The following is a 23,317-nucleotide window of genomic DNA, read 5'->3' as shown; positions in this document are numbered from 1 at the left end:
AACTGGGTAAAAGAACTTTACCAAAGCAGAAGCTGAAGCACGAGATGCAAGCCCTATATCTTGAACTGTAACCAATGCTGTTCCCAATCCTCTTGCACTCAAAACCAAATGCATCTCATGCGCACTTGGAGGATGTTCCACTATTACTGCTACTCTAGTATCATTCACATGTGCTTCAACATTATAGGTACCTCCTAATATTGATAGGCTTGCCTAGATTTTGACAAGAAGGAAAGGAAATCAATGAAATGTAATTAACATCCAAAAATAATAATATAGTAGAATAACGATTCCCTTACTAAATGCATGAAATTGCTACCGTATTTTGCATGAAAGCATATTCAAATCTGAATAGAAAAAAGACAGAATACAATTGAAAAGAGAATAATAAATTTTATAAATGCTTATCCTCATGGACATTGAGAGTTTACATGTTCTTTATCTTCTTCCTGTTTTAAATATTTAGTTTAAATTGCAATAGCTTTCTTATACACCATTGGCACAGAAAACTGAATATGACAATAGAATTCAATTACACACACTGATTTATATTGGAAAAGGAATAATAAATTATATCCTGAATGGTAAAGCACTAAAACCTCAACCCTCAAAAGGGAAAGTTTTTAATTTTTTTAATATCAAAACAACACGTCATTTAAGAAACAGCATTTCCAAAAACAAAGCCATGCTTGACCATGTCAAAAACATACTGTTTTGACTATGTGGTTAATTCATTTTAATCCTGTCTTTCACGTATATGGATACATTTCCTAAGAAAATGTGGTTCTTTATACGCATTCAAACAGAGCAGGTTAAGGATCATGATATGATTTTCTAAAATACAACTTGCATAATAGTAAGAAGTAACAGAAAAACACCCCAAATTCAAATTCTAAGGTTGAATGATAAATGTCTAAAATGGCACTTACCTTCTGTTTTACTGTTATAACTTTCCATGTAAAGCTCAATTCTAATGGTGTCTCTAAACACAACAAAAAGATAGATGAGTCTTAACAGATTAATTTGAGTTTATTATCTTTTGTTCTTCTGGTCATTTGTTCTTAAAAGCCCCCTATAGAACCAATGATTATTTGTAGGCCAATGGGATTTGAAACTTGCCCTCAGCAAGATTTTATGTTTCTTAGAAATATAAAGGAACTTGCTTTAAAAATATAAAGAATTCACAGTCCAAACTCTCCAGTGTCAGGAACTAAAGAGTAGCTTGAAGTTTGAAGGATGCCTTTTTCTCCTCTCTTTTTTTCAAGAGATCATTTTTACATTAACTTAAAGCAAGATTAAATATCTCCAGGGGCAACTTTAGCATGCAAGCTTCAGACAATTTTACCAGACAGGGAAGAGCTGACTTGTTTTGAACCCAACCCAGATTGGGTTCATGACATTGTGCTACTTGACCTGGTTACAGTGATACATAAATAATGCTTGAAACCAGATTCATCTCAGAAGGGGCAATTATGACCACTATGATAGGAAATTACTCAAAAAGCAGAAGCATACAGAAGGAACGTGATTTCATTTATAGAATGGCTTACAGAATTCTGCTAAACCTTTCATTCAATATGCTCATTGACAGATTATTTCTAAGTGAGATGGATCAAAAAGCCTTTAAGAATATGCAGTTGACAGGTGAGAAGTAAAAATATTAGATCATTGTGGACTTGTTAGACTTCCCAAATCTTTGAACGAGAATACTTGTCGGAACTTTTGTGAGCTACCCTGAATCTTATCAATGTGAATAGTACAAATTTCAGTTCTTATGCAAGTAGAAGGTTTGGCAGATGTAACTTGGTCCAAACTGAGATTACTGTACCAATCTCAACAAAATGCTAAAGGTGTGCATAGAATGTTGAGTGAAATATCTTTTTGATGTCTATACAAGTGTAATAAGTCCTATCAACCCAAAAGATAAAGATAGTAAAAATCCCATCAAGTGGATATCAATCAAATGTTTCCTACTTTCATAAATTTTTAATTTAAAGTTCATCTATTTACTGAACGTCGCATGTAGTCGGACAACAGCAAGAAAGTGTTCAAAATACCTTGGCATCTGGATGGAAGAACAACACAACAATGTTTGGATCAATATGTATTGCAGAAACAAGCTGCAATAAGAGAAAAAACACAACAGATCAGAAAATTATAACGGAAAAAACATAGGCAAGAACAAGAAAAAGTCAATGGATTCTACCTGCAAACGGACAGCATCTGTGAGTACATTATCATCAAAATTCTCCAACTTTTCTCTTCCACCTCTCTCAGATGACCAAAGAGCTCCACTACTGGAGAATTCCATTACTGTCGCTCGCACAATGCACTGAATAGATTCAAATAAAAATATGAGGTAGTTACTATGCAATACACAAGCCTACTTTCTATTACTTATATGATAGAAAATACTCACTTATAAAACTACGTTAGAGAATATTGAAGAGTCACTCACTGTAAGAAACGGATGACATAACAATGATGGACCCTTCAACAACAGCTCTGACAAAAATTATTGTTTTAAAAATTGAACATCTATAACTAAGAGCATCCCTCAAAGAACCCTTGTTATCCTTATACCATGGTTTCTCAATCTGGAATGTTTATGTAAAATGAAAGGCTTGGCAAAAGTAGAGATAAAATTCACAAGAAGAAAGCCTTACCTACATTGCTAATCAAGAATGTGCCAACTCTCAACCCCACTTTCTAGAAATTCTAATCACCCATTCGGAAACTTCTGTCCATGATGAAACTTCAATGTAAAGAGAAATTAAAAAGACCAAAACTAATTTAAATGAGCTCAGGAGAAATTGTCATTATTCTTGCAGGTAATAGAGTTAGTTGAGTTGGGATCAATAAACACAAAAACAACTATTAAGTATTATGTAAACTTGAAAACTCTGCCTTCTATGTAATCCTATAATTTCACACACCACTTTTAAGAGCTCCTGTGAAATCTATACCGGCACAGATTTTCCATGGGTCAATCTACCCAAAATCTAAGAAATTTAGAAAAGACCATGCCTACCTTTGAGATTTTTGTAATTTCATGTTCAACTACAGATTTTCTAGGAACGTCTATCTCGCATTGGTTGCTCAAAATGATATTTTAGAATGAAATTGCAATAAAATGAACACCTGATAGAACTAAAGGGCAGACCAATATTCTACGAGGATGCACCCGTCCAGCAAAAACAATGGGGAGCCAAGAGCACACACCCCTGCTGTCACCCACGTTGCTACCAATAATCAAGAAATGCCCCCAAGATGTCTTATAGAAGCATGAAATGTCTCTGTGTTGCCCCATTGGGAAAAGCTACTACACACCACACCCTTACCAAATAGAAAATATAACACTCAATGAAGAAGAGGGAAAAAATTGTTTCATCAGTTTTGTGATTTCATTTTGTAATGTTTCGTTATGATAAAGTTAGAGGATTGTTGCAAATGTAATAATACTACCTATGATTTCTGTACATCTCAAATGCAGCAATCTCTCTTGCATTTGTATCTGGGAATGAGGCAAAGAGAGACATGTCCCTTTATAGGACATATCTATTCATTATGGTGAGATTAATATAATAATATAAGAATTGATATATGTATATATATTGATTTCTCTTAACAGTACTTTAGAAATATATATATAAATATATGTGTGTGTGTGTGTGTATACATATGTAGACACACCCACACACACATCTTTAATCTTTTCGTCTAATAGGATTCATCTGGTAGAAGCTACAAAACATCAATGGTCCCTCTTAGCTAGGGAGGATAAACACGGAATAGATATTAGACCATTGGTAATATTAGAAATGGCAAATTTTTAAGATATCTTTGATCAAAAGAGTACCATTTTGATATCATGAGCATTGGCCTCCTGAACATCAGCACATGATATTCACCAGATACTTTGAGTAATGGCCTAATGAATATCAACACATGATATTCACCAAGTACTAAGTAATAAGGTCATGGCCTCCTAAATATCATGTCATGTGATATTCACTAAGTAGCTACGATATATCTATACAAACAACTCATAGACCGTCAATTGAATTACATCTAGCACTTAGTTGTTAATTTACAAGATATAACCTATCATGATCTATTTAAACATTATATAAAATGTATATCATGATAGAAAGATTTAATTTATTGTAAGATCGTCACCTTTCAATAACTTCTACAAATACAAGTGGGAATCATTAGGAAGACATCACTTCCTCATGATGTACACAGGGGGCAAGCCCATACACACATGACATCAAAAGTTTACATGAATTCACACAGATACTGTCATGTGGTGATGTTATGGCATAAACCATGAACCATATCAGAGAATAAGGTTTTCACCTCAAACTAATATCTCATAGAGAAGAATGTATTACAAGGGATTGCACTTGGAACTTCTTCTTCACGAAGAAGCACTAACGTTTTGACCTCCTTGTCAAGGTTACTTCTAATAAAGTGTCAAACTCCCTCTAAATCTGATATCAACTTTTGAGCTCCTCATTCAAAGTTACCTATAATGAACTGCCAGATGTTAGACTCCCTCAAGTTCACTGAAACATATCCTCGATCTGCTCCCTCTCTTTGTCCGAGGTTGCCTCTAATGAAATCCTTCTTGATATAGAAGGATACTCAAAACCCAAATCATCAAAGATATTCACTTCAAGAGCCTCACTTTATCCATCATGGTCATTAGATGAGTAATGGATTCTAGATCAAAACTTCTTAGGAGCTACCATCATAAGATTGAGTTATTCATAATATTTGGTAGCATGTGTAAAGTACCAACCTTCTTTTCTTGCAAAAACGTCTCCAGAGACAAAGGAAAAATCAAGGCAAATAGATCTTAAAGTATATATAGAATTACAAATAAGAAAGAGACTATGTGAGTAGATAAATGTAATACTCAAGTATAATGAATACTTATCTATGCATCCTCGATACAAGTTGCTTCAATGAAGGTCCATCAAATTAGAAAACTCGGTCTTAGATAGTTTGCCATATTTGAATCATCTCCCACTGAAAATGGTTCAAGTGGGAATGGAACATCAGTTATTATCCCCCACCACAATATAAAATACCCACTTATTCATATTGTTTTAACCGCTCAACTTTAGGCATATGTTGCTCACATATATATATTTTTTATTATTTATAAATTTTTCCTAGAGTGGAAGACATTGTGTTCTTTTACTGACACTTTGTTTATGTCTCATTATTCTTCCTAGACATTGCTCTCATAGCATGTTATTTATTTTACAAATTGAAAATATGATTATTGAACATCAGGCAAATTTGGGTAGTTGTTTAATGTCATCTATTGTGTGGTTGATCATCCCAACAATCAACCTGCTCTGATACAATGATAAAGTTAAGAGGATTGTTGCAAATGTAATAATACTGCTTGTGATTTCTGCACATCTCAAATGCAGCAATCTCTCTTGCATTTATATTTGAGAATGAAGAAAAGGGAGACAAGGGAGACATGTCCCTTCATGGGACATGTCTATTCATTATCTTGAGATTAATATAATAATAATTGATTATGTAACCATATATATATTATACAAGGTCGCACAAGGTTGCATGGGGATGGGGTCACTTGGGTACTTAGGGTAAGGGCACCGGTACAGCTATAGCTATTTTTCAAAATAGGTGACGGGTATGTCAAACGTTTTTTTAAACTATAATTACAAAATCTGAAAGTATGAGTCATGACAATGGTTTTCCAAAACAAGAATAGTGATAATGTTTGCAAATGTAATGTATAGTTTTTAGTTTCAGACTTTAATAATAATATATGATAAATGTTTAGATGCATAACAGAGAAGGAGGAATTTAAACATGAACAAGATCATAAATCATATGACAACATGACATATTGTAAATGATAAACTTCTGACTTGAACAGTGATCAAGTTTACTATTAATCAATATTGTATCAAAGTTTCAAACTAATTAGTTATTGAATTAAGCTTGATTAACAAGAAGCTTATATGCAAACAAAATACTGAAAAAAAAATCAGAAATCTTAATCAAGGCCTTAGCTATGATGCTCTCCACTGAGCACTCGGTACTTGGGGCACATGTACCTGGTACTTGGGTACGCATACCAGGGGTGTGGGTACACGTACCTGTGCAACCTAGATATTATATCTCATGTAAGATATATATATATATATAAAATATTTGTCTCATAGGATTTATCTAATAGAAGCCACAAAACATCAACACATTATGCACGGTATGTGTTACGTCGTTTGATCTATGTTAGGTTGTATGGCTTGTGTGGAGTGCAGTTGGTCGTATGGTCTGGATGGTTGTAGTGGTCGTACGGTCTGAGAGTTGCAAGGTCATTCATTCTGAGAGTTGCAGTCAAGGAAAACACTGGAGTTGGGTGTTGTACAAACGATGGTTATAGAAGTCGTAGTTTGCCAGGAGTGAGTGTCATCGAGGTGATTTGGGTCTTGGTAGGAGGGAGGAGGATGAATGAGTTCTGTTTCGCCACGGACTAACCTACAATCTGGGATGCCAGAACAATGTTTATGTATTCACCAGACACACCAATTAATATCAGTATAAGTATTTGCAATCCAATCCCAAATATATAGATATATCTATTTGCAAACAAAAATGGTGTGTGGATCCGAGCAAGTAATACAAAAGACAAAATCGGGTGAGGGTTGAATCGCACCAAAACTAGATTAGCCAAGTAGGGAAGATCTTTCACTAACAAAATGGCAAACAACAAAGAATCCCATTGGAATTCACAGTATAAGAATATATAATCTAAATCGCATGACAATTACTACCTACATGTCGTGCTTAAATACCCTTCAGAGGAACTCCTGAGGATTTACAAAGATAGCTGACGGCAACACCTACAGAAACAATTAAAAATTAAAAGAATGGATTCGAAATATACTAAATCAATCGAAACCACAAATACAAATATTATTAACTTGGGCCCCATATTCATTAATTAAAGTAACTAATTAAAGGTCCTTTTATTATTTTATTTAAATTATGGGACCAACTAATTAATTAATTTAATTTAATTATTACATTAGTATTTGGGGACATGACAATTGAGCCTGCATAAGACAACTCGCATGCAATGCAAGCTCTCTCGATTGAGTCTACACCTCACACATTGGAATTTTGCACAACTTTCATGACTAATATTATGAACATTAATATTTTTATCTTATAAACCTTAATATTTTTTATCTAAGATCATAGAGTCCTTCCTAACCATTTTATTGTACAAAACATGATCTCCTTTATTTCTAACAATAGTTGATATTCATAATCAACAATGATTTGGCAGTTACCACAAAACCAAAAAAACACATAGACAAACTTAAAAACTAGCTTGATCTACAAAAAGACTAAGACAGCAATCATAGAACTGAGGGCGACATATAGTTACCATTGCGAATAAACAATACCATTAGGAACTATAACACAACCATTGCTTGATGGAATCTGCCTTGGTCTCCAAACGGGTGTGACCATAATATCCTCCTCTCCCAACCACAACCTTCAAGTTCCTTAATTCCAATGCTTCCTACGCGTCTTAAAAGTTTGCCCTAGGAATGGTGCTCTAAATTCCATTCCAATCACCAAACTTCTTGGTTTTTGATGTTTGGTAGCTTTAGTTGGATAAACCTATGAATATCAATAAATATTTATGAGATTTAATTTATATATGTGTGTGTGTGTGTGTGTGTGTTCATTATATATGAGATATAAGTTTATTGTTATATGAAAGAAATTAATAGAATAATGATATATAAAGATAACTATGATTAAACTTGTTATTATATTAATTATCTAATTAACGAATAGACATGTCACATGAAGGGACATGTCACTTCATGACTTATGAATCAATAGAAATCTGAGGTAATCCAAAATAACCCATCTTTTGATGTTCATTTCCAAATAGTCAATGCTTGACCTCCTTGATGGTGTCAATTACTTCTGCAAATCACCCAATAAAAATAATGGCAATTTTGTTCTTGTGAGGCCACTGCATGCCATCTCCCATCCAACTGAGTAATAAAAGGGAGATTTTATTGCTCAAACCAGCCAAAACGACAATAAACAAGTTATGGAACTATGTGATAAGAACATTGATTTGTTTTCATTAAAAACATGCCATCTCCCCTCAAATGAGTGAAAAAAATAGAGGTCCCATTGCTCAAACCAGCCAATATGATGATAAGCCAATCGTGGAGCATTGTAATAAGAAAGATAACTTGTTTTCAGTATAAGATTCCTTGTGTGGTGTCAAGTTGCTAACTAAAATGATCTCATGGTTGTGCAATTAACGGATTATGAGTGAGAATGTGAGCAATTGGATTATTTTCTATAATAGTGTATATGATATCATCGGGGAAAAGTATGGAATAAGATCTTAATATGATGAGTCATCATATCCTAATGGCTGGGAAAGACCTTTTACATCCTTGTCCAAGTGTGAAGGAGGTTAGATCAAACATTTATTTTGCTTGAGATGACACATTCTTCATAATCATCAATAGCCCAATCAGAAAGATCGTGTCTGGGTTGCTTAGATTAATCCATACTTGTTTAAGAATGTTATTAATCGTCTAGCTTTAAAATATTTTGATTTTAAACATGTTTATTATAATAAGAGAAACCATGTGTGTGTGGGTAATTATTTATTGATAGTAAATAGTATATATAACTAATGAGGAATTGCAAATATATATTATTAGCATTAAATTATATAAATTAATGTTATATATAGTTTCCTATTGAGTATATTCATATATGTCTATGTATTATTATTTATTTTGAGTTTTCTTACCCCACTTGCAGCTCCACTAGATTTCTATGTTTACTTTATTGGGCTTTGTTGCAGTGCTTTAGAGTTGAGATCGTGTGCATGGATCTTACAACACTTTTGAGGGGTGGGCATCACCAGAAATATCCTAGTTTAAGTTAGCAAAAAGAGATATCCGCATTTGGATGTGCTTTTATGTAATGTCCCCACTTTAGCAGTCAACCAAGTGTGTGCGTTAGCCTAGTTCTACATGGCCCTAAGGGCTAACGAAGTGTTTAAAGGGATCTTAGAGTGTTTTGGCCTAGTCATCTCCAATTTGGGCCAAAATAGAGTCAGCAGAACATAGGGGAGGCTAGTTTTGGTGATTGAATTTGATACTTCGTGACGAGAGCTTTTTGAAGAGCCATCATTCGTGCTATTCGGAGTCCAATAGCTAAATTGTTTTTATGCGTGAAGTATTATTAAATTGACAATTAATTTAGTTGTAAAATATTGAAGTGTTACTTTACTATTAAATTTTATGGGGATGTGTGCAAATCAAAAGAGGCACCTAAGGGAGACATAATTGATTATTTTAATATAATTTATATCGCACATCTTTTATCCCACATTGCTCATGTGAGTGGAATGGACCCTTGGAGAAAGAATAAAGGTAGCGTTAGTGGCTTGATTCGAGGGTGGAATATGAGAAGAAAATTGATGTGTGAGTTGCAGATCCGTTTTTGGCATTAGAGGACATCTATCCTCTCTTCTGACATTCTAGACATCATTCCCTTGGGGTTTGGCCTTTGAGATTCATTGCTATCAGCTTCATTAATAGGCAGATTGGGCACATGTCCAGCTACAGGAGGATTGGGTGTTTTCTCATATCATTCTCGCTTCTTGTCCGATGCTTATGCCATTGTGACGGGATGACTTTATGTGGGTCTTGGACTGATTGAAGGCAGATTTTACTGTAGCACGGCACTATTCATACTATTGTAGCAGCAAGATGGGAAGTTAATACTGGAAAATTATGTTATAATGTTGGAATAATTAGTGAGTTGAAAAGTCTGCTATGTATTTGATTTTATTAGTTGAAAATTAATATTATTTCAGTAGTAGTTCAATCTTCAATTTTCATATTATTATAAATTCCTTCTTGTTCATGTTATGTGGTTTCAAATCTATGCAAAGATGTAAAAACAAACAAACATTTTATTTCCGGAGCCATAAGAGGGTTTAAACATTTAACAAAGAAATTAAGAGTTGGATGCAAATTATTTGACTAAATTCCTATCAACAGTTGGTTCAATTTTTTGGCAATTCTAGGGTGTCCATTATAGTGGTATCGAAGATTTAAGTCCTACCATCCTGTGGAAGCCTTATAGGAATTTGGAACAGCCGATTAAGGGAAAAGTGTTTGATGAAATGTCAAAACATTATAGTTAGAAATAAAACAAGTTTAGAATATATGTTTGTGCGTGCGAGAGAAGCCATTAACTTCCACCATACCAGAGCAAGACAACAAAGATTCAAACTCACAGAGCAAGCAGTCTAGTTCATCCATGGAGGTGGACATAGAATCCAATCATACAAACACAGAGGAGATATTCTTTGAACAAGACGATAGTATGGGTGACCGAGATGACAAGAATACAGGACTAGGCGAAGGTAGGAATGTCGGTCCGGATCAGGTGGAGGTAATGTGCAGACGGTTATTGGGCACGTTAGAGGAGGGGTAGCATATGCAACAAGAGCAGAATAGGCGAATGGATATGATGTTACAGCTTATGGCTAGATAGATGGGCGTCAATATTAATCCAGGTGATAGAAACAATGGAAATGGGGGCAATGATAATAATAAAGGCCCAGGCAACAATAATGGTCCTAATAATAACATTAATGGTAATAATAATGGACATGGCAACAATGGGAATGAGGCTGATAACTTTAGACATGTTGCACACCCAACTCGAACAGTGAGCTCGAGACCTCTTCTACCCACCTTCCCGCCCAGAGATTCAATTCAACCAGTAAACAAACCGTAGATTACCAAATTACAAGATAAGTTCAAGAGGGATTGGGAGGCCAGTGGACCGGAGTTCTAGGCGGATATTTCTCTCAGAGATTATATGGACTTGAGGATAAGACACATGCTTAGAGCAAGAGGGAGAAATCAAAACTTTAAGCTGAGAAAGAAAGTTGGAAAACTTTCTTTACCTTATTATGATGCCTCAGGGAAGATGACTGCACGAGCTTGTGTGCAAAAGGTAGATACATACTTCCAGCTGAATCCGATGCCTGAGGAGGAGGCTATCAAGTATGCACCTATTCATTTGGATGGCCCACAGCATGAGTGGTGGCACCATAGCATGGTAACCTTGGGGCATAATTAGATCACATCTTACGAGGAGTTCACTGAGAGACTCATAGAGAGATTTGGTACCAAAGATCCTGAGTTATAGTTTAAAGAGTTGGCACAACTCATGTTACATCCCAATTTTTGACCTAATTTAAAATATAGGCATTGAGGTTCACATGAAGTCAGTTGATGGTTAAATTTGTTATAATCCTGTGAAATGGTAAGATGGTTAGTCGTTATATTTTCATGTGAAGATAACATGCTAGTAATTATTTATCACGAATTCATAGAATTGAATAGGCAATTAGCTGTTATGATTATTTATGATTAAATAACTTGATTGGTAATTTAACTGTGAAGAATTTCCTTGTAAGAAGCATGTTGAAGGGGTGGAAGCATTGTCAAAAAAGAATTAGGCACAAAAGCATCACCATCATTGAGCAAATGGGTTGAGGACCTAGTGACTTGGACATCATGATACAATCGATGAAACCGCATGAGCTATTAAATAAATAATTTAAAACATAAAATAATTTAATTAAAATATAAAACGTACCTCAAATAATTTTAAACAATCTTTCACTATATTATTATAAAGTATATGTATATAAGTACATATAGATATAAAAATGATATGACACCATTATATTATAATAATTTAATAAAGTGATGTTACCTCATTAATATATTTACATGTACATATATTTTTTTGATGAATAGTTACCTTTTCACATGTACATATATAAATATAAAATAATAATAATATTCAAACTATAATAACATTTGAATTATAACCTTCCAACTTTAGTTCCAATTTTATTCTTTATTTGCTTTTAAACCGATTTAACACTTCGCATGATTAATTGGAAAATAATCTTGTAAGTTTCGGAAGCCAAGAAATCACAATTTGATTCTTATTATATGGAAGCCGTGAGAAGAGACAGATATATTTCACTCACCCATCTATTTTCCTTGCTACGATTTCTTTTCTAGTATTACCGCCTCCCCATAACACCCAACTTCCATTATTTCTCTTAAGTCAATTATCAATTTTATCCAATCTGCATTTTAACTCTGTCGTAAGTTTTGATCACACTGAAGATTAAGTACCTCTGAATTGTAATCCGTCCACAAACAACTTAAGGAGGGTTGGTTACCAAGACGACCTGCAAATCTTCTTTCCTTATTAGGGCCTCTTCTTAATCAACACTCTGCTTTAAGTCCATTGAATATCCGCAAGACCCTTTTCATTACATAGTAGTACCGTTGTATTACAGTCTGCCATATGTATAATTCTTTGTTGAGGATTGATATATATATACTGTGGTTACACCTGAAAGAAACCACAGAAGTGCACATACAAAATCGTTTAGTAAGATCCAGACACCCGACTTTTATATGTTTCAAGCACCCATCTTTTCCATGTTATCAACCACAAATCGTGAGCAATATTTGTATTGGGAACCAACGTTCAAGGCAGGTTGTTGAACTTTCAGCAAAACTCCATTTGTCTTACAGATTATATCAGGTTATGTAACCCTAAACCCAAAAACCAAACATTGCAGTGTAACTTCTACCAAATTTGCATGACCCGACTACATTACAGAAGGCCACTAAGAAGGCTCGTGACTTAGCACCTTCTTCTTTTAAGAGCAAATTTTAGCCTAGGGATTCACATACAAAGAAAGATCAGGGTAAGGACAAAAAAACTTTTTACCAAGATGCTCAACCAAAAAGGGATAATAAGAAGTTGGATAATCACACCCTGAATGAGTTCAGGAGAAAGAAGTTGTGTTTTCATTGTAGAGAGCCTTGGGACTTATCTCATAAGTGCCCTCTCAAGGCTAAGGCAAATCAAATGGAGTATTTTTCACCGAAGGAGTCACAGTCAAAGGGGAAGGATCAGCACTCTAATTCGGATGAGAGCAGCACTCCAGAGGAGAAAATCATTCCTAAGGATGATAGGTCATTGGCACGATTGACAGGGGCTCAAAAGGCAATCACATTTAGGGTCAGGGGTACTATCCAAGGGCAAAAAGTGATCTCTCTCATTGACATTAGGGCTACACATAACTTCATAGATGCACAATTAGTAGCCACGAGAGGTTTATAGACTAAGGAGCATGTTGGGTTTAGAGTCATGGTAGCTAATGGTGACAAATTATTATAAACTCGGAAGATATCTAATCTTCACATCAGGTTTGGAGATGGCTATGAGTTGAAGGATGAGTCTATCTAGTGGACATGGGAGACTATGATTTCATCCTCGGCATGACATAGATGGCCTCGATAGTTGAGTTAACACTCAACCTAGCAAAACTAGAGATGAGATTCTAGCATGAGGGAAGAACTGTTATACTCAGAGGACTTTTTCGGCATAATGACATAGAGTGGGCAGTAGAGTGTTTCATCATGCCAACCCCATAGGAGCCACAGGTAAAGAGTCATCCACCAGATATCTAGGAGATACTTGACAGGCATGCCAAAGTATTTGGCGATAATCCACACGAGATTCCTCCTGACAGACGAATAGAGCATGTTATTGAGCTCAAGGAGGGAGCAAACCGGTCATGATTACCCCCTATCGTCATCCTAAGAAACACAAGGATGAGATAGAGAAGGCAATTAAGGAGCTATTGGAGATGGGGCACATTAGGTCTAGCAAAAGCCCTTTTGCTTTAGTAATAGTTCTAGTAAAAAGAAGCATGGGACGATGCACATGTGCATTGATTACAGGGCACTAAATTAAAAAAAAATTTTAAATAGGTATCCCATTCCTAGGATTGATGAGTTGCATGGTGCAAGCTTCTTCACCAAAACGATTTATGATCCAAAAACCACCAGATCAGGATGAGAGTAGAGGACATCGAGAAGATAGCCTTCCGATGTCACTATGGTCACTTCGAGTTTATGGTTATGTCATTTGGGCTAACCAATGCACCTACCACATTTCAAAGTTGTATGAACTAGGTGTTTAGGGGGCAATTGAGGAGATTCGTCTTGTTCTTTGATGACATTTTGGTCTTCAGTAAGACCTAGGAGGAACACTTGCAACATTTGGAGGAGGTGTTATCTTGATAGAGAGTCATTGTATGCCAAGGAATCAAAATCCAAGTTTGGCATGACCGAGCTCCTTTACCTTGGGCATATCATTAGTGCCAATGGTGTTCGAGTTGATCATGAAAAGATTAGAACTATTGTGGATTGGCCTACTCCCACAAACCTCACACAGCTTAAGGGGTTCTTTGGTTTATGTGGTTTTTACAAGAGCTTCGTTAGAGTATTCTCGCTGATTGCCGCACCTTTGACAAATCTTACCAACAAAGGAGCCTTCACATGAACAGAGGCAGCACAAAGATGTTTTGACCACTTCAAACAGGTGATGTCATCTTGTCCAGTTCTAGCTCTACCTGATTTTACGAAGCCATTTGAGCTTCAATGCGATGCTTCAAGAGACAGCATAAGAGCAGTTCTGATACAAGAGAGACACTTCATTGTGTTTGAGAGTAGGAAACTTCAAGGAGTTGAGAAGAGTTATTCTATCTACGATAGGGAAATGTTGGCCATAATGCATGCATTGGCCAAATTCTGATCATATTTGGTAGGTGGGCATTTTGTGATCAAAACTTATCACAATAGTATCAAATACTTCATGAGCCAAGGTGATCTTAATGGTCAGCAGCAAAAATTGGTTACTAAATTGCAGACTTATGACTTTGATATAGAGTTTGTCAAAAGGTAAGAAAAATGTGGTCGCTGATGCTTTATCCTAGAGAACTTACTTATGTGTTATGGCAGAGGTTTCAAGAGATTGGAGAGATCGAATTGCAGCAGAGTATGCAAGAGATAATTAGGCTTCTGGGATAGTTACGAGCACCATTCAGGATGACAGGTATGCGGTGTTGGATGGGTTGATAAGATTTTAGGACAGCGTTTATTTGATCCCTACATCACAGTTTAGAGAGGAGATTCTGAGGGCATTTCATGATGCACCTAAAGCTAGGCATCCAGGGGTCTTCAAGACCTATAGGCAGATCCGAGAGCAGTTCTCATAGAGAGGACTCAAGGATGATGTTCAGAAGTATGTTAGGAAGTGTGCAATTTGTTAGCAAAATAAGGGAGAGCACACATTTCTTGCAAATTTACTACAGCCCTTGCCCATTCCGAATAGGAAATGGTAAAGTATTTCTATGGACTTCATCACTGGTTTACCACGAGTGCAAGGAAAAGATTGTATTTATGTGGTGGTAGACAAATTAACAAAGTTCGCTCACTTCTTTGCTATTCCTTCTACTTATACAGCAGCACAGGTTGCAAATTTATTCTTCAAAGAGGTCTTTAGGTTGCATGAGATACCAAGATTTATTGTTAGTGACAGGGATAGCAAGTTCATGAGCGCCTTGTAGCAGGAGTTGTTCAAGCTATGCGGTACAGATCTTACACCTAGTATGAGTTACCACCCTCAGACATATGGGCAGACGGAAATAGTAAATAAATGGGTGGAAGGCTATTTGCGAAACTATGTGACTGTGCAGCAGAGAGCGTGGGTCAAGTGGTTATACATGGGGGAGTATTGTTACAATACCATATCACGTGACCATCAGGTTGACTCCGTTTATGGCATTGTATGGGTATGAAGCACCCAACTTCATGGATTTAGTTTTGGGGAATAGTTAAGTGCCCAAAGCCAAGGACCTGTTGTAGGATACTTAGGATATCCTGAGAGTACTCAAGAAGAACATACAACAGGCTCAAAAACAGCAGAAGTTGTATGCTGATCAGCATAGGGTAGAGCACAATTTCGAGGTAGGGGTTATGGTGTATTTGAGGCTACAACCATATAGGCAGTCATTGCTAAAGAGGAACAGAGCAGAGAAGCTGAAGCCTAGATTTTATGGTCCCTACAGGGTGATTTGCATAGTGGGATAAGTCTCCTATGAGCTTCAACTTTCAGAGGGCAGTCAAGTGCACAATGTATTTCATGTGTCGAGGCTTAAGAAAGCCATTGGTCAGAGTGTAGTTCCTTCTACAGATTTACCCCCTTTGGATGAGGAGGGGAAGCTCATGTTAGTACTTGAGGCTATTCTGAACACCCAAGAAAGGAAACTTAGAACTAAGATAGTGAAGCAGTATTTGGTCAAATGGAAAGACTTGCCGAAAGAGGATGCTACATGTGGGAGTGAACAGGTTATTCAACGGGCTGGACTAAGATTGCTTGAGGACAAGCAATTTCAAGGGGGGCTGACTATAATGTCCCCACTTTAGCAGTCAACCAAGTGTGTGTGCATTAGCCTAGTTCTACATGTTCCTGAGGGCTAACAAAGGGTTTAAAAGGATCTTAGAGCGCTTTGGCCTAGTCATCTCCAGTTTGAGCCAAAACAGAGTTGATTTACTCAGTTCCAGAAATACTTACTGTTGGTGTAAATAAGTATTTGCTATTTAGACATACTTACCTTTACTTAGGTTAATGCATTATTCGCACTCCCTTTTTAGCACATGTTGTCTACAACATAAATTTGCGTGATACACCATTGTAGGCTTATCCTCTCATCATCACACTTACTTTTGTGCTTAATAGAAGATGACCCCATATCTAGTGGACATGTGCCTGGTTGTATGACTTATCATGTAGTTTTCTTATGCATTCTAGATGCATCTCAGAGGCCTTTATATACATGCACTCCTAGTGTACTTCAATGCATATTGAATTGAATACACTGTTATTCTGATCATACTCCTTTCTGGTCTACAGTTGTGCTTGTGTTTGAGTTCTTAGTTCTTGAGTGAATTTTGCGCTAAGGCAAATTCTTACATGGTATCAGAGCTTGGAGATTTTCTCTTCACATAGCCATTCAAGATCATTGTTGCTTCAACACCTCGGCCCAAATCCAAAGTGCTGCAAAAAATGGGACCATCTAGAGCCAAATTTGAGCTTGCCATTGCGTCCGGCACACTGATTCGATGAAAATCAACTATAAATTCGGCTACCCTAGGTGAAAGTCGATCGTGAGGCAAAAAATTTTTGCAAATCGGAACCCGGAGGCCCCGATTTGCAACTTGGGTATGGTCATTTTTAGATCTGCAATTTAATTATTCAGAACTGATTTTAATTTCTCTATATTTCCGTCACAATTTTATTGCAAATTTTTAGAATTTTTTTTTTGCCCTATCGGGCTAGCAGAGAAAATTGTTTTTTGCAGAACCAAGCAATGACACCCCGGCCTCGCAAATTTGGAGGAATATTCTTTTATTACAGAGTATATCCTTCATTACCAGTGGGCTTGATCAAGTATTTTCCGGCAACGAACATGCCAAACTCCACAATCCGGCAAGCACAAACCTACCTTTCCGGCTAACTAGCGGCCATCTTCCATTCACCAGTGGGCGCTCTTTACCATTTACTTTGCGGCCAGTTGCTTTTAAAAACCTTTGTCTCCGCATACTAAAGGAATGTAGGACTAAAGAGTTAGTCCCCGCCATCGTTATCTTTCTCTAGCCCTGCCAAAACCTATTTCGACGCCTACAAACTTGAATCCCGACTCCGGCGACTATAAAAGACTTCTCGCCCTCCACGTCACCTGCATGGCAAGGACACGCAACGCCTGACAGAGACGTCCACGTGTCACATTGATCGCCTCCCTCAACACGTAGACCTACAGCCACGTCTACCACGTGGAATCCGAACCCACCCTGTCTCTGCCACGCAATGCGACACGCTGGCCCGCCACCTCAGGTCGCAGATTACATCAACCCGTCCTAGTCAACATTGACTGGCACAAACACATCAAAAAATCCAATTTAGTTTTTGCCACGTCAGGGACAAGCTATACACACCAATTGTACCTGCCATGTGTCACGTTTGTACGATTTTGTACTGCCACGTGTCATCTGTATAGTACGGTACGCATAGTCATCTTCCACGTCACCCTGGGATGTTGATTTTTTGCCTGCGTCAGCATTTCACAGAAAAAATTTGACAATTGTTTGATCGTCACTTCAAGAATTTTATAACTGCTGCAACAACCGTTTGTCCGTCAAATTTAAGCTAGCAATTTTCCTTCCAGACCCCTCTCCAAATTTCTTTTTGAATTGGCAGCCCGACTTTGAGAGGCCATAACTCGAACATACGAACTCCAATTCAAGTGCGATTTTCTTTTGATTTTGGGTAAAACTTCCTAAACTTTCCAGTGGTGTTCTTTTCTAGTTTTGGTGCAAAGATTTTTCAAAAATTGCATTTTTTGGTGACTGTACGAGCTCATCTGGAGATGAAAACGGGTTCAGTTTTTTTTGAAAGTACGTTATTTTTTGTCTACTTTCCAGATCTGCAGTCAAATTCTAGGGTTGTGCGGACAAAAATCACTTTTAGAATTAAGGTTTTTTCTGTATTGTAATGCTTTGATTACTTTTCAGAATTGTTGTACATCTGAGCTACAGTTCTTAGTGACAAATTTGGGCCTCAAAAGGTAGTTGTAAAAAACAAAATCAGAAGTCCACTTTGTTCATTTTCACAAGTGGCCCATTGTACACGCACTACTTATAAAGTGACAAAAGCATCTTTTTTGGGGGGGTGTTGTGTTTTTGTCTCTCTTGTGTGCTCTGTTCATTTTCTACATCATGGGTTCACCTAAATGTCCACTTCTAATTTCACGTAATTATTCTACTTGGAAAGATATTGCATGGAGTAGATTAATGGAAAAAGGTTACAGTCTTTATGTTGATGGTACAATACCCAAACCTACTGATGCTAAAAAACTCATTGATTGGCAAAAACAAGACCAAGAGGCTTTAGGAATTATAAAGAGATGTGTACATAGAGATCTCTTCTTCCACATTTCCAATTTCAAGTTATCCAAATCTACATGGGACAAACTTGAATCATTGTATGGTAAGGTGGATGAGGAAAAGGGATTTCAAATTGAGGACGATCTACTTCTCTTAGATCCAAAGAACTTTGACACAATTCAAGATTACATCAACAAAGCCAATGAGTATAGGGCACTACTTAAAGATTGTGGGAATCCCATGAAGGATGACAAATTGATTCATCGCATCCTAAAGAGGCTACCTTCAAAGTATGCTTCATTTGTTTCGAGTTATAATACTCATAGGTTGACCATGGGAAGTGCTTACTAGAAGCCGACATTTGATGCATTTGCAGAGATGTTGATTGTTGAATAATCTCAATTGATGGATTTAGGACTTCTCACGACATCAAAGACCAAAGCCTTGGTGGTTAGTGATGAGCACCAATCAAGCCAACGAGGGAAAAGTTCCAGCAACAACAACAAGAAGCAGTGGAAGCAAAAATCACAATCTAAGACACAACAATCCTCCTCATAGCAAGACAATTCTTCTTCCAACAAGAAGGGAATTAATGGAAAGGACAAACTGTTTTGTGCATATTGCAAAAAGACAAATCATAATGAGCAACAAATGGGAACGAGTTCAACTTCCTTGCACTTTAGACTTCGCTGTACCTAGGTAGATAAACCTTCACTCCAAACCTGATCACCTAGTCCAAAGCTTTTCTATAGCAAATTTGATGAATATGAATTCTTTAGGTTCGGAAAAAATTTTAAACTTGTCCAAAATAAAAGTTGTATGAACACTTTTAATGTTTGTTTGTGAGATGAATGTTATTTGAATTGAAAAAATAATGTTTATGAACTACGGATATGAGGGAATATCGAACTTCAAGACTTCACACGTTAACCCATTTTATTAACATAAAATGCAAACCAATTCATTATTCCACCTTGAGCAAATAGAGTCAAACTTCTTCAGATCCTTATCTACAACCTTGAGAGACATTACTATACCATCCGCTACTTTATAGGCTAGAACTTCAATTAGCAACACAAATCCTAGTCTAGTTGAACCAAGGTAATTTGACTCGCAGCGAGTCACGTGAGTCAGCAAGCCGCGCTGACCTCGTCGAGTCACAATCATTCGTGACCCGCGAGCAAAAAGTCACGAGGAGTGACTCGCGTGACCCGGCCCACCTTGACCCGACTGCGGCAGGCTTGAAATCCAGCAATTAAAATATAAATTTTGACAAGTTTTTTTAATTTTTTTTTTACATTTCTCACTCATATAACTCTAAAAGGGCTCCCATAAGAGTCTATAGTGAAAAGAAGAAAGAGAGAGAGAGGTAGAAGAGAAATAGAGTTTTTTGTTTTGCAACCAGCTAAAAAGAAGAGGAGAAAAGCTTGCATTTGTGACATTGGAGCTTGCATTTAGATCATCAAGGAGTTTATAGGAGCACTTCTCGACACTTCCCAAAGCATTTGAAAGAAGTAAGACTTGATTGTTTAGATTTTGATGATTTTTTTGTCTATGCTTATGGGTTTTTTGCATGAATTTTTTTTGTTTGTTTATGAATTTTTATTTTTTTTACTTTAGATCTTCATAAAATGCAATGCTGAAATGGTAATATTTGGTCTACAATGTCTTATTGCAGCAACCTTTACATTTTTCCTTAATTAAGTCATAATGGCTTCTGGAGGTAAAATACCCAAGCTCTCTAAAGGCAACAAAAAAAGATGAGTGTTGGAAGTTCACCATAGAATTTTTGGGTAGAAAGAGAACTCAAACAAAATGCCTATTTTGAAAAACCATTAATAGTGGGGGGATAAATAGATTAAAATACCATATTGCTGGCATACGTGATCATGATACTGAGCCTTGTGGAGCTGCAACTGTTGAGGCTCAACGTATTTGTTATGTAGCCTTGGAAAAATATGAACAAGGAAAAGAATTAAAAAGAAAACAATTAGAAGAGTTAACTCAGATTGGTTCTAGTTCCCTTCCATGCTCATCTGCAAATATTTCTAAGTTGGTAGGCTGTGTTGGAGAAGGTTCTTCCCGTCCCCCCTATCGTCCTATTGCTTCTATTGCTCGTGCTTCTTCTACATCTATTCCTTGCACTTTCTAGTGATGCTACTGCTGCTGCCCCTTCTAGTAGTGCTAGCTTTACCTTTTGTCCTAGAGTTAGAAAATCTAGTAGATTGGACAATTTTTTTGTACCACGTACCACTCCTGGTGCACAACCCTAACTTGAGAGCATGGGTTGGAATAGGGAGATACATGAAGCTCTCTTCTCCACATCCATTTCTCTAACCCGTATTTGGTGGTAGCCGGATCTCAAACCAATCTTAGAGAAGTAGCAGGCACCGTGCAATTCATCAATAAGCTCATCGATGCGCAGAATAGGGTATCGGTTCTTGATTGTCTTCTTGTTTAGTTCGATATAATCAATGCACATCCTCATTGTACCATCCTTCTTCTTCACCAATACTACTGAAAAAGCGAAAGGACTCTTGCTTGGTCGTATGTGCCCCATGTCAATCAACTCCTTGATTGCCTTTTCTATTTCATCTTTATATCTCTTTGGATGGCGGTAGGGTGTGGTGATGATTGGCTTAGCCCCTTCCTCTAACTCAATAACATGCTTGATTCCCCTATCTGGGGGTCTCCCTGAAGGTATCTCACCAAACACCTTAGTATGTTTGGTTATTATTTTTTGTACATCAGGTGGATACTCCTGTTTATGTTGCTCTGTCACCTCAGGCATTACTCTGAATTGTGCCTGCAATGAAAACAAAGCTTCTTCTTCTTGAGATCATTAAATGTCTCACTGTCCAACCTCTTACTTTCCTCCTTATGTGGCTGACCCTCTCTATGAAAAGGTTTACTGTCCTTATCTTTCCTCGAAGGGAAACTCTTTGCCTGAAATTTATTTTTAGAAGCTGAAGAGGAATCCATGTCACGAGCTTTCTTAATGGCTTCCTGCAAAGTGGGAGTGTTGAGAGCTTTAATCCACCCTCTCAATGGATCAGCTAACCCATCCATAAATAGAACCAGTAGCCTTTGTTCAGATACATCTGTTACTAACACTGCAAGTTTCTGGAATTCTGAAATGTATGTTTCCAACGATCCCCATTGTTTAAGCTGAGCTAACTCCTTGAAATGGAGTTCTGGATCCTTCCTATCAAAACGTTCAATCAGTCTCTCCGTAAACTCCACATATGAGGTAATGTGTGCATGACCCATAGTGACCATACCATGATGCCACCACTCGTGTGTTAACCCATCCAAATGAATTGCTGCATACTTAATAGCTTCTTCCTCAGGCATAGGGTTCAATTGAAAGTGTGTATCAAGCTTTTGAACCCAAGCTCTTGCTGTAGACTTCCCCGAGCCATCATAATATGGTAACTGAAGTTTTCCTACTTTCTTCCGTAGCTCATAGCTCTAGTTCCTGTCATGTCCACGTGGCATATGTTTCATCTGCACATCCATATACTCCCTAAAGGTAATTGCAGCAGTAAAATCTGGACCTCCGGCTTCCCAATCTCTTCTCAACTGGTTTTGTATATCAGTGATCTGAGGCTCTGGTATGGGCTGCTCTGGGGCTCTAGGAGGAAATGTGGGAATCATTGGCCTTGAACTCACTGTCCTAGCTTGCTGGGGTGCATGACCGAAATTGTTTCCAACTTGTTCACCTCCATTATGTGTCCCATCCTGATTGTTCCCATTCTGATTGTTACCATTTTGATTATTACCATTCTGATTATTTCCTCCACCCATGTTAGCATTCAACCCCATTTGACGAGCCATCATCTGCATCATAAGCTTCATTCTCTGATTTTGTTCCTGTGCCCTCTGTTCTGCTAATCGCTGTCCCTGTGCCAAGGTCCCTAATAACTGTAAGAATCTTTCCTCTCCAGGATCCCAAGCATTCCTGTCTCCCATATTGCCGCCTTGATCAAAAAATATCTCCTCTATGTCTGTATGACTGGATTCTATGTCCACCTGAACGGATGAACTAGACTGTTTGCTCTGCTGGTCTGAAATCCTATTTTGTCTTGCTCTGGTATTGCGAAAATTATAAGGCCCCTGTCACATGCTCAAACATAAATGCTCTGATTTTAGTGTTTTGACATTTCATCAAACACTTTCCCCTCTATCTGGCTGTTCCAAATTCCCTATAAGACCTCCACAAGATGGCAGGACTTATAGCTCTGATACCACTGTAATAACCCTCCTCAAATCTGCCCTCAAAAAAAACTGATGAAAGCTCAAGGAATTTCATCAAACAATTCACATGCAAGGGACGTATGACTCATATAGTATTTCAG

The 23,317-nt window shown here is 37.2% G+C and overlaps 1 protein-coding gene across 1 annotated transcript in view; it reads right to left on the bottom strand.

Annotated features, from left to right (window-relative positions):
- The window catches only part of EMB3012 (embryo defective 3012), a 278,503-nt gene that overhangs the window by 147,982 nt on the left and 107,204 nt on the right, over nucleotides 1-23,317 (bottom strand). The window contains exons 13-15 of the mRNA XM_089822791.1: nucleotides 2,207-2,332; nucleotides 2,058-2,120; nucleotides 22-213 (exon numbers count right to left, since the gene is read on the bottom strand). Of these exons, the coding sequence (XP_089678917.1) occupies nucleotides 22-213; nucleotides 2,058-2,120; nucleotides 2,207-2,332 (381 nt within the window). The remainder of the gene's footprint in view (nucleotides 1-21; nucleotides 214-2,057; nucleotides 2,121-2,206; nucleotides 2,333-23,317) is intronic.

The sequence above is a fragment of the Cupressus sempervirens genome, chromosome 3 (genome assembly GCF_028749045.1).
Source record: "Cupressus sempervirens isolate cs-2001-9-10 chromosome 3, ASM2874904v1, whole genome shotgun sequence".
NCBI lineage: Eukaryota > Viridiplantae > Streptophyta > Pinopsida > Cupressales > Cupressaceae > Cupressus > Cupressus sempervirens.
The sequence above is the reverse complement of the archived record's forward strand: the minus strand, read 5'-3'. Positions and strand labels throughout refer to the sequence as shown.